Source organism: Glycine max, chromosome 2 (assembly GCF_000004515.6).
Source record: "Glycine max cultivar Williams 82 chromosome 2, Glycine_max_v4.0, whole genome shotgun sequence".
Classification (NCBI taxonomy): domain Eukaryota; kingdom Viridiplantae; phylum Streptophyta; class Magnoliopsida; order Fabales; family Fabaceae; genus Glycine; species Glycine max.
The window spans coordinates 22,429,908-22,442,384 of NC_016089.4; the positions used below are offsets into that span (position 1 = coordinate 22,429,908).

Sequence of the window (12,477 nt, forward strand, 5' to 3'; positions counted from 1 at the left end):
TGTATTGTCAGATCATTTATTATTAGAATTTAAAATTTAAAATGTGTATAAAGTAGTTGTTTATCTATAACAATTTTTTATTATCTAATATAAATAAGTATATAGAGTTGCTTTTTTTTTCATTTTTATTTATTAATTTTCAATTTTAAATTATTTTTCTAGTCATTCTTTATTCTTATTCTAACTGTTTATTTCTCCTGTGAAAATATCAGCAACAAACATGAAAATCCATTTGCAAAAATGATGAAGGTAAGTGAATTCTCATTATTAGTTTCAAAGGTTAGAACAAAAATTTTCTGTATTTCACATTAATTGTGTGTGAATATCTTTATTATCTATATATTTTTTTCTTCTTAATTTACAAACTAAAACTAACATATGTTAATATATAATTTAATATACAACAAGAGAAATTATTGTAAAATATTAAATTTAACTCTTACCCAAATAAAAAAAATGTATAAAGACATATATCGAGAAAAAATAACTTAATAAATTAAAAATAACATAGAAAAAAACTTACAAACAAACATTCATCAAATACAAAATAAATTATTCAATAAATTAAAATATACATCAATACATAATAAAAAAATATGATGATAATATATTTTAGTAATATAAAATTTAATTCTTTAAATTTATTATATATATATATATATTTATTTTATATAGTTATTGTTAAAAATTTATAGTATTTTAATTTGAATAATTTTTTATACAAAACTTGAAATAGAAAAATAAAAAATACAAACATAAAAGCGCGAAAGTATCTATATTTCCGCTAATGGTAACATAAAAAAATCATCAGTATTAAACTCTAAAAATACATTAGTTTTGATGATAGGATATTTTGACCTCTTGAAACAAATTTTACTTTTTACATCAAGCATCAGTCCATCCATCACCCTCCCAAACCCTAGTAATGGAGATCTTGCCGTGTGACTTTCTATCTGTCCTTTTCTCACCGAAGATTTGAGTACTTATCCTTTTCCTATATATTCTCCAGAGTTTCCTTCTTATACTTCTCTTTCTCTCCTTATTGGCGGAGAGAGAAAAAGAGAGAGGTAGAGAAAAGCGAAGAGTCTCTCTCTTCCTATCTCTCTCTTTCAATGTCAGGGCACAAATCTTCCACCTCTACTTCTTCTTCTTCTTCCTTCTAACCTATATCAGAAGGAAACGCGAAAAAAGAAAAAAAAAAAAGAGGCAGAAGGTTCTAGAAGCCGCCAATTTTTATTTCTTTTAATTTGTCTGAGTCAGAGACGTTCGTGATTGTAACCATGGATTCTTCGTGTGTCCCAAACGGCGACGTTTCTGGGTTCAAAGATAAGGAGTCAATGGTTGACCCTTTCTTGGTCGAGGCTCTTGAGAACCCTCGGCACCGTGTCACCAGTTAGTGCTCTCTCTCTATTTAAATCTTGAAATTTCGTGGTTTATGTTGTTCGGGTGTTTTATTTGTTGTTGTTATTTGAATGCTATGGTTGATGGGTATGCAGCAAAGTTATAGCTTGAAGTGAATTTAGTTATTGATTTAATTTGAGGTTTTGTAGATAGGGGTCAATTGTTTTTAATTCTTTTTATTAGGGTTATGGATAGGTTATGTTATGTCAGATCTGGGATGCTTCTGGTAAATCCCTGATTGAGATTAACATAGAACTTCAGAATCTGAATGTGATGTTCAATTTTGGGGAGTTGCTATGGGATTGAGAAATTTTAATTCCAAGGTTGTTGAAATGTACCCATTTATGTTGCAGAAATTTGGTTTTTGATAGAGCATGATGGAATAATCCATGTAATAGATCCCACCCAATATAAGACTGCATTGTATAATATGATCCTAAGCTAACTGCAGATAACTTCAGTGTCCAAAGGATAAAATATAGGCCAAGTATGTGTGCCCCCATGTAAATTTGATGGATTAATTAGGGGGTGATAAGAGAGGCAGCTTAAATTCTGAAGTTAACAAAATTTGATTTAGGTGTAGCATCTATGTACTTTGAGTTTTTAGGAAGATAGCACCCACCATAGACCAATTAATAATAACATCTCCATTCAAAATATCGTCTAGAAATAGGATTTAGGTGACATGCTGCTGGAATAGGTTGTAATCATCCTGCTTTTAATGATTAGGACTGCATAGTAGTTATAATTTGAAACTGTCAACTTCCATTTTAATATAATAATTGAAGACATGTAGAGAAATCTGAAGCCTAGAATTTTTTTTTATATAAAAAATGTTATATGAAATGTATCTTTTGGTTGTCGTTGGTGACCATGGAATTTTTTTTCATGTGTCAAAAAGAACTGAGCCCAAGAATGAATTGTTTGCCTTGTATTTGTATATAATTATGTATGTTTGTAACTTATTTTGGTTGGTAGGTAGAGAACATTTGGATTAAGATATAGGAGCATTGTAGGAGATGAAGAGGTTTCTCTTTGATCATGTGGTTGTCAACATTCGTTTGACAAGATTGTAATTTCCCCAACTAATATCTTTACTAGCTATCTTTTAGGTTATTTGTATTTAGTTTTTCTCCATTCTGTAATTGTGTATCTTGACATTTTTCTTATTCATTATCCACTATTTTGTTCAACTACTATAGTTTTGCGGATGGAGCTGGATATCCAGAGGTTCCTGAGTAATGCAGATTATCAGCATTTTGAGTTTCAACATTTCCCTTCTTCCTATCTCAGACTGGCCGCACATCGTGTTGCTCAACACTATGGTATGCAAACAATGGTTCAAGATAATGGCTTAGATGGCCAGGGAACCAGAATTATGGTAAGAAAGATGGCGGAAAGCAGGTATCCCATGGTTCGCTTATCTGAAATACCTGCTAAACAGTTGGAAAATGATAAACCTGAGAAGATAAAAATTGCCATAAGGCCTAGGCCTAACAAAATCAGTTTAAATGAAGCCAATGAAGCTGGAAGGAAAAGCAATCCTCCTAGAAGTGTGGAAGAGAGAAAGGTGGAATATGATCGGGCACGAGCACGCATTTTTAGTAGCTCCAGAAGTTGTGATTCAGATGATACTCTGTCCCAGACTTCAACTGATGAGAAAAATTCTCTTATAAACAAGGATGAGAATGAAACTAGCAAGACCCCTGTGGTTTATTCAGAACAATGCTCTATTGGTAGGGATATTAATTCTACTCGAGTTGCCATCTTGAGAGATAGGGAAAAGGATCGCAGTGATCCAGATTATGATCGTAACTATGAAAGGTTTGTTCTATCACTGCACTATCTTATTTGTTTGACAGTTGTCTGGGTGTCACTGTTTGATGTGTATACTTAGAAATTTTTTGAACATTTTATTATAATAATTGATAAAAAGTACTTAATAAATAAGGGGGAGAGGTAGTTACTGGTTAGTTTGTGGCATAGTTATCAATGGTGCACGATAGCAGCGCTATTTGCAGTGTAGCATTGCATTGCAGTTGGTGCCCATATGAAAACTGCAGTCGTTCCTGTAATCATGATAAAAATTGTTACTGTGGCCACAATGCTGAAATGAGGATAAAACCCCCGTTTTGTCCCCTGATAAACACATGGGGTTAAAAGCTAGCTGCCAAGGGGGGAGAACCAAGCACTTAATACTCCACCGAGCATCCCATACTACTTGATGTGGGACTTAGGCAACCCCATAATACCCAAGTCCCTATCACTCTCTTGTCCCTCAATTTTTTTGGGGTTATTTCATGTTCTTACCAACTCCCCTCCCCTTTTTTGTAAGAATTTCATTTTAAACTGTATTTGATGCTCATTCATGCAACATGCACCGCTCTGTCACCTGTTTCAAGTTTGAACACAAACCACTGACACCCAGTGCTCGCCAGCACTGTTTATGGGCTTGGGCATACCCACGTCTCTGTTTTCCACGTACCCTGCTCTATTGGTTGTTCACATATTCTCTACTTCAGTGGGTTCTCACAAAAGCCTTCCAAGTAGAAGGTCCATGTCCATCCTCTGCCTCTGTTCTGTTGCTTACCCTTCTGTTTCATTTTCCCTTTTCTTTTTTGTGTGTCTGAAGTCTTCATTCTGTTTACTACTCACCCTGTTGTGTTCTGATCTGATTGTCCTTTTTATACCTTCATTGTTCACCATCTTTGAAGCAGTCATAGCATCATCCAATTTGCTGCCTACACTCATTTAATTTCTTGACTTTTGTTGTTATTGACTTGTGTGTTCAGAATGTGACTTTTGACGATTAATTTCTAATTATGAACAAATCTTTGACTTTGCATACTTTTTTTATTTTTTATATTTTGAGCATTTATGTGTTATATAAATCATTTAGCGTATACCTAAAGTCGTTAGAATAGAGGTCATTCTGATTTCCACTATCCATATGGTGGTTTTGTGGTTGGCCACTCCATGGCCACCATTCTGGTAGATTGGTAAATATTGGTATGGAGAGTGTCAGGGAATGTAGAATTCAATTCTAGTGGAGGTTAAGAAAATTTAAATGAAAGATCACTATAGATTAGCCTTACAGTAGTATAGGTAAATTATTTCTGTAAAACCTTTGGGTTCTTCAGTTATTTTTGCATTGCTAAATCCTTTTAAGTGAAAGTAAAAAGCCAGCTTTGTGTAAGAGAGGAATGAGAGCGTTATGGATTATTGGGTTGGCATATTTCATGGCATAGATCAGAACCACTAATGACAGTCTACACATTAAGAACTTGTGATGTTTATAGATATATTTTGTCCCTATATGGTGGCTGATTTGTTCTAATTGAGTTTTAACTTTTATTATGACGAGTTTGTTTATCAGATCATATCTCATTTCTAATGCAGGTATGCTAGGAGTATTCCAACTTCTTCTGTTAACTTGATGCCTTTTAATTTGCAACAAGTTCGACATCCATTTGTGCAGTATGATAATGCTTTTAATCAGTTGAGTCAGATGTCACAAAATCAAGCTTCACTTGGCTATGGACCTCAACCAAGCCCTATGATGAATCCTTTTGGTGTCACAGGGTTGAATCAGGTGCCTAGGGATGCTGCTTATGTACAGTGGCCAAGTGCTGCAGTAATGTATGCACATTCATATGACCAATTTAGACAAGCTGTTTTCCAGGTAAGCCATAATTAATAATTTTGTTTTGCTGTTGAATGTGATGTGTGGTTTTCAGTTCATTTTTTCATCAAAAGATTGATACCATAATGTGACAGTATGATTATCTCCTTCTCACTTTTTTTTTCTTTTTTATCTTTTCATATACACACATCTCAATAATACACCTCAAAATCGAAGGAGATATCTTAATTCTTGCCCTATTTTGATGTTCACAAAACATTTTTCAGTGTTTTTTATATATTATCTTTAAAATGGCAGGGCTTGCTAAATCTTTAAATTTGAAATTTAGGTTTTGTGGGCTAACATGACATGTAAAAGTCCCATTCAAGCTTAATGTCTTGTGGCTCTTGCCTTTGCATTCTTTCAATTTCCTTGTTGCATGCTTCTCATAGATTTGTATTGGTTGGCTGGTTTTATTTGTTAAACTAATCACGCTGTGTTGGGGAGGAAGGTTGATGGAAGAAATGGCTGTACATTCATATTGTAGTTGTAGTGTTTCTTGGACACGTTTTGCTTTAGTATTTGCTAATATGCAAAGAACGACTAGTGTCTGTAAGGCGAGGTTAATGAATTTGTTTCACTTCTGTTTCATAGTTAGGATTAACATTGTGTTTCCTTTAGATATTTGTAGAATATATCCTTTATCATATGTATGTTATATGTATTTTTGTTGCTTTTGCAGGCTCCATTTGGTCAACGCCCATTGAGTTTCGATTATTCGCAGAATTACTAGATGACGTTTGGGAAGCAGTTTTCCATTTGGCTGCATAAGTTATTTTAGCTATTAAGGATTTCAGAGTTAGATATAATTTTTCTGTACTGTTATAGATCCTTGTTTCCTATTCTGGTTTTTAAGTTTTGATGGTGGTAGCAAGTATTTGGCGTTTTTGGTATTTCCTGGCGACATTTTTATACAGGACTGTAGTGAAAGTACTTGGATTTGAAGTATATGAAGAGTTATATGTGATTACCTTGTCTAATGTTAGGAATGCTTGACCTCGTTCTGTCTATAAAGTTTATGCAAAAACCTCACCTTAATTCCATTTTAAATGCGTGTATCCGCAGCCTACTCTGATAGTCTGATTGGTGTTGGGTGATTTTGGATGCATAGGGAAAAACTTGTGATATTTAGGTGTATAGACGCGTTAATGCAAATTCATATCACCCCTATAGCCGGAAAACAAAACTCACACAATCATCAATAGGTATATTAAAATTGTTCAGCCTCCAAATTGTTAAGTGTCAATTACGGGTGCAATGAGGTCCATTTTTTTTTCTCTCAAGCACTTTCTTTATTTCTCTCCTTTTTTGTTTTTTCACTGGGCAAAGCACAGGTTGTAAAAGAAAGTTCATACCGAATTTCAAAGGTCGCGGTTGTTCTCTAGTAGTTATTTATAATGTTTAGGCTATTTATAAAAGAAAGTTCATGCACAATTTTAAAGGTCGCAGGTTCTATTTCTTTCGCTAACATAAAATTAACAATTAATTAGCATTTATCAATAAAACAAAATAATTTCAAAAGTTGTGGGCCGGTGTATTTAATTGTACACGGTGTAGTTCTATTTTAAATTGGGTTGCTTGACCTGTATTGATTTGTTTATTTATATATTTTACAAGTATTAAAATTAGGCAATTATAAAACATACCTCGTCCCTCTTAAATATGCCTTCTTTTTTAAGTAAAAACGTAAAACATATTTTTTGTCCTTGAACTTTTTGTTATTTATTAAGTTCCTAAATTTTTTGATGATTGATCAACGTTCTCAAATTTTTCTATCTAATATTTAGTCTTTTTCATTTAGTTTACTGTTAAATGATGATGGTTAATTAATTTTATCATGTTTTCTTTCTCTAGAAGCTAAAAATTGTTAGAAATGGCTTGCCCTACATCATCTAAAATCAAGTCCAGAAATTACTATGACAATTTTTCAAACATCGAACACCAACTATGAACCCATCACATCCAATTTGCTTGCACTTTGAACCCACCGCATCCAATGCAAAACTACTCTGAAATTTTTATAAACATCTAACACCAACTCCTCCAAAAGAGGAAGTCCAGATAACAAAGCCATAAGAATAGCACGACTAGCCCTAGTGTCTTCTCCACCCAAGCCTTCATCCACTTTGCGATTTAAAACAACAAACCCTATATATCTCAAATCAAAAAACTGCATTATCATGCTAGGCATACAACCTATTGACTTATTCGCTTCCAATTCTATGGATCTAAACACAATCTTGAACGATCTGAACACAACTCACTGAATGGACCGGCAAGAGTTAGGTTCAATAGATTAGATCAAAGTAGAATTTGGGTCAATTTTGCTTTGTTTTCTTAATCTTATTGGTGGGGGTTAGCGGTGTTCGTGCAAGCTTGCTTAGGAATGTAGTTATCGTGTCGGCAACGATGATGAAGACACTAAAGAAGAAGGGCGAGTCGAAGGGGTTCATGGCGATGAGATTGCACAAAAGGGAGTTTATGAGATGTTGATGATGAGGCTCCACCTCAATTGGTGGTTGCTTGACTCATTGTGGTTGTAACGACCCGCCTCGTCGCTACGGTATCCACACTCTAATATTCGATGATTTCAATTTTTTTTTTTTGTAAAAAGAACTTCCTTAATTTTTGATTATGAAAATAGAAGCGATTTTGTCACAATATGAATTCATCCAACAACACGCAATTACTTAAGTGAATATGCATAATTACATAGAAATAATAATTCGGTACATGTCATACACATAACGAAAATTAAATCTGTTCATAGATATAATTAAAATCCCAATTTTACATCTTTAACTCAACAAAATAAAACTTAAAAACCAACTACGGAGGAGTTGATTACAAAATACAACTCTCCCAAAATAACGCCAACGTCATCACGTCGGCTCAGCGCTCCTCACCAGAATCTTACTCTTTGCACCCTGCCACTGTCATTCTACTCCCACGAACAAGGTTCGTGAAACATTACTGCAACCAAATTTGCTACAATCATATTTGTTACAACTAGAATTACTAAAACAAATGAACAAAATATGATTCATTAATAGTATAAACATGACACAAAATAAATATGAAAAAAGATGAAAAAAATAAATGTACCTAATACCTTAAATGCTAATAGTCCCAATATTAACCATATTTAAAGTAAAATTTGATTGATTTTCATTGGTTCAATTCAAATCTATAAATCTAAACCCATGACTCAACCCTTTAGATCTATAAATTTAAACCCATGACTCAACTCATATATGAAGTGTTTTGATCGGTTCGATTTCAATAAAAGGATATGGGCCATAATACAAGCCCGGTTGTAAATAATTTGGATACAACATAGGCTGAGAGGGGAAGTAATTAGTTTGGAGAAAGACATTTGGCAAGAAAAGTAGTTGTAAAGGCAAATAAAAAAGTGTAACAGAAAAGGAGAGTAGTTAGTTAAGTTCATTTATCAGTTAGTTCAGGAGAGAGTAAGGGCTCTACAATTCCCTTATTTGGAAGTGTTCTGTATCATAGTTATCAATTTCTAGGGTTTCCAGCAGCTTGCTAAGGATCCCCAATAATATACCATTCTCTATTTACCTCTCCGTCTATATCCTTTTTTTTTTTTGTCGGCATCAGCGTTTATAATATATCCTATTACTCTTTGGCACTATACTTTTGTCATGTAAAATTTGATTATTTGTAAAATAGAAAAAAAGTACCATGATTAACTGATTTCTGATTTCTATATTAAAAAAAAAAAAAACTGATTTCTGATGTGAACATTCATCAGAAAAAATTTCAATTTACACAATATAATTAGTCTTGGCATATGATAGGATTATATCAAAAGGTTTACTGCTAAATAGTGTACCAACGAGCTGAAAAGACTGCTTCATTAGGGAAACTGGAAATTAGTAGAAACTAGAAAAGTCAACAATTCTTAAGCCATTGTTCAAGTTTAGAAGAAATGGAAGCATCATAGAAGGACAATCTTAAATATAACATATATGTTCAACTTGAAATCCACAAGATTGTCTTAGGAGATGACTTACTAGTCTACTGTCAGTATATCTACATCTGCTATGGCTGTGGAGAATACATAATGCTTAACATGCAAAGCCATTGTTAATGGAAACTGATCTACCTACGGTCAATTACAGAATCCAAGTTCAAACATGTTATGCAATGAAGCAGACAACAAATTGTTTATAAGTCCTTCATTTAACATGGCCATGCAATGCTGAGGCCAGAAGCCAGTTTCTATATGAAGATTTAAACATAAGAAGGAACAAGACAAACACCATATACTGAAACTCTAGACATTTAGACAGAACTCGAGCAAAACAGCTTCAGAGCAAACCAGAGAGGAGACTCACATACTGTGAACTTGTTATTTTGAGCAACTAGACAGTCATGTTGACACTGCCTGATGGAAAACTCAAGCAGGAAGATGGTCTTAAAAAACATAAAACAAACAATGAGTCAGAACTTTTGTCACAATTTCATATCCCAACTCAATTATGCTGGCAGTCCAATTACACTGAACATGATAGCTTCTTTGGTTTCTGAAGTGAAAACATGTTATGTTTAAATAGATAGAACTGTGATTTACTAAATCTCAGTTTGTGTTGTCAACCAATACATCTTCCTATGCCATTCAGAACACCAAAAAGAAAATCAATACAAGAGAAATGGTTAAAACACCATCCCTTGATCTTCTGAAAGGTAGTATATATAGCTAAGATCTTGGCACTGAGAAAATTGATCATCAAATAAATGATTTAAATGACTAAGACTCACTAGGAAACTTAGTACATGAGGAAATCTGGATGTCTAACAAGCCAAGAAATACACGACTAAGTAAAGATGAATTTATTTGTTTGATTTTAAACAGGGTAACATGGCAAAGCTAAAAATTAATGAAAACTAATCTTGAGTTCAAAGAACATGTAGAAATTAAATCAACAAGAAAATATAACCTGAATTTTGAAAGAACACCTTCCATCAGACAAACAATATAATATTCACCTCCTCAAAAAAGGGACACAACTTGAAACTCAAGAGGCTCCTGGATCTACTCGAAGAACTCACAATCAATGTGGCAATCTGATATGCTTCCATTGATATCTAATAAGCACAGTGCGCACTTATTACTATCTTCAGGCTCATAAATAGCAAACTTGTTCCAACCAATGCGGACAGAAAACTTCTCAATGGTAACACTAGAATCTAAATTGCATTGAATCGTGGCCAATGCCTGGGATAAATCAACATATACAAAGTCTTGAAACCACAAAACTACTGATTCGCACACAGAATTACAAACATTATTGCTTCCAAAAGTGTCTATAGACTGCTACCAACAAGGAAACTAATTACAGATAGGTTGCCATTGCCTATAAGAACACCACGGCTGAATCTACAAATTAATCCAAAAGTCTCATCACATTACGGATACACTCGTTTATGCCACATAAGCATGATCAATTACTAACCCCTAACACACAATTATCCACTTAACACTAACCAAGGTTTTAAATTGCAGTTTCATCCAAATACTTGACATTGCAGATAAATGCAGCCACAGTTGCTGTCACAAAGAACCCAAAAATCTTGACATTGCAATTGCAGACCGTATTTAAAAACCTTGCCCCTAACCAAACTTAAACACACCACCAAACATTAACTTCACCAGGTGGAAACTACAGAGTTCAAACAAAGATAACTATAACCAACATTATAACCATTGTTTTAAAATTTGGTCCACAACCGCAACTTTGGCAGCAACTTTTTGAAATATCCACAATCGCCATTGTAGCCACATTGGCTGCATTTGTCCCTGCATCGGTAGCATTTGTCTACAATTTCCCACAATATCAAGAATCACGACAAAACCATGACCACAACAGCAATTTTTAAAACTTTGAATATAACCATTTAACATATTCATTCATCTCCAGCAGGAAACAAAGTAAGAACCTTCCTCCCTCCGGATTCCACATCCTCGGCCGCATAACCCGGCACCGGAGCCCCCATCCTCGATAAAATGGGAAGCTCAAAGTGCCCATTCGGCGGCAAGCCAAATTGGCGGTGGCCAGCTGCCGCGGAAGCTGCCACTGCCAAGTGCTGGTGGTGGTGGCGCTGCTGCTGCTGCTGCAACGCCGGCACTGACACAAGTGGCAAGAAGTGGTCGGAGCCCGGCCGCTGCAGGAAATGCGGCGGCACGGGCGAGCTGGCGAAGAGGCGGTCGGTGGTGGGGTCGGCGGAGGCGACCCTACCAACTCCGCCACCGGCCGACAAACCCTGCATGCGCTTCAAGTAGAGGCGGTACTTCTGCAGGTGACTCGCGACGTTTTCGCGGGTCAAGCCGTCGACGCTCATGAGCTGCATTATGGTCTTGGGCACGGCGTTCTTGATCCCCAAGTGGGCCACGGCGTCCACGAAGCGCTTGTGTAGCTGTGGGGTCCACACCAGGCGTGGCCGCTTCAGGGTGCGTGCGGGTTCCTCGTCGATGTTGTCCGGTACTTGATGAGGAAATTGTTGTTGTTGTTCTTGTTCTTGTCCTTGTTGTGAATATTGTTGTTGTTGTTGTTGCTGTGAGGGGTTTGTTATGTCAAAGGCTATTGCAAGGTTATGGCTTATTAGGGTTTGCGATAGAGGCATGAGTTCCTCTGGGGGAGGGAGCTCCTCTTCCCAACTTGAGAACCAATTTGAGTCCTCTTCTCTCATTGTTGTTTGTTTTCTCCAAATCTAACAACCACACAGACACCCAAATCACGCTCTGGTTTGGCCTAAAAGGAGAAGAACTGGGTTGAACATCGATTGCAACAACGATCCGATGAACGGCTCATTGGGATAGAGATAGACAAAAAATTGTTTGTTTTTTTGGCACTGTTTTTAATGTGGTTTTGAATTAGGATAGTGAGAGAAAAGGGGATGGAAGTGGAGATATCAATGTTGGGAGAGGGGGAAGGAGTGGAGAGAGATTCGAGGTGGATCTTGTTTTCAGCTTTTGATTATATGTAAATATGTAATGGTAGCTTTTATTTCTCTTGTGTTGGGAGTTTTAAAGGAATTTATTTATTTATTTTTCGGGCTTTGTGGGTCTTATAACCAGAGTGTTGCTATGTGCTAAGATTTCGAGATTTTTTTGTTCCAAAGACACAACAAACCAAAGGCTGCGACTAGGTTGCAGTTCCACGCTCATAATGCCTTGTCTTTTGTTTATTAATACTTTTTTGGTTTATTTATTTCATGTTCTAAAATTATTTGAAATTTTTAATTATATTTTTATTAAAAAATCTAATTAGATTCTTAATCTATTACATGTTTTAATTATTAGGTCTTGAAGTTAGGAAATCCGTTACAAATTGTTATTTTTCAAGCAATTTTAAACCATCATAAATTAT

The 12,477-nt window shown here is 35.2% G+C and overlaps 2 protein-coding genes across 2 annotated transcripts; one reads left to right on the forward strand and one right to left on the reverse strand.

The window, feature by feature from the left end:
• Positions 1-892: 892 nt before the first annotated feature.
• On the forward strand, positions 893-6,094 carry LOC100784326 (R3H and SUZ domain-containing protein). The gene is made up of 4 exons (NM_001254399.2): positions 893-1,392; positions 2,604-3,225; positions 4,801-5,083; positions 5,766-6,094. The coding sequence occupies exons 1-4, from the start codon at positions 1,281-1,283 to the stop codon at positions 5,814-5,816; spliced, it is 1,068 nt and encodes a 355-aa protein (NP_001241328.1). The 5' UTR covers positions 893-1,280; the 3' UTR covers positions 5,817-6,094.
• A 3,978-nt stretch (positions 6,095-10,072) lies between these two features.
• On the reverse strand, positions 10,073-12,153 carry LOC100816747 (transcription factor MYBC1). The gene has a single exon (XM_006575085.4). It carries the CDS (start codon positions 11,795-11,797, stop codon positions 11,015-11,017), a length of 783 nt encoding a protein of 260 aa, XP_006575148.1. The 5' UTR covers positions 11,798-12,153; the 3' UTR covers positions 10,073-11,014.
• Positions 12,154-12,477: the final 324 nt, after the last annotated feature.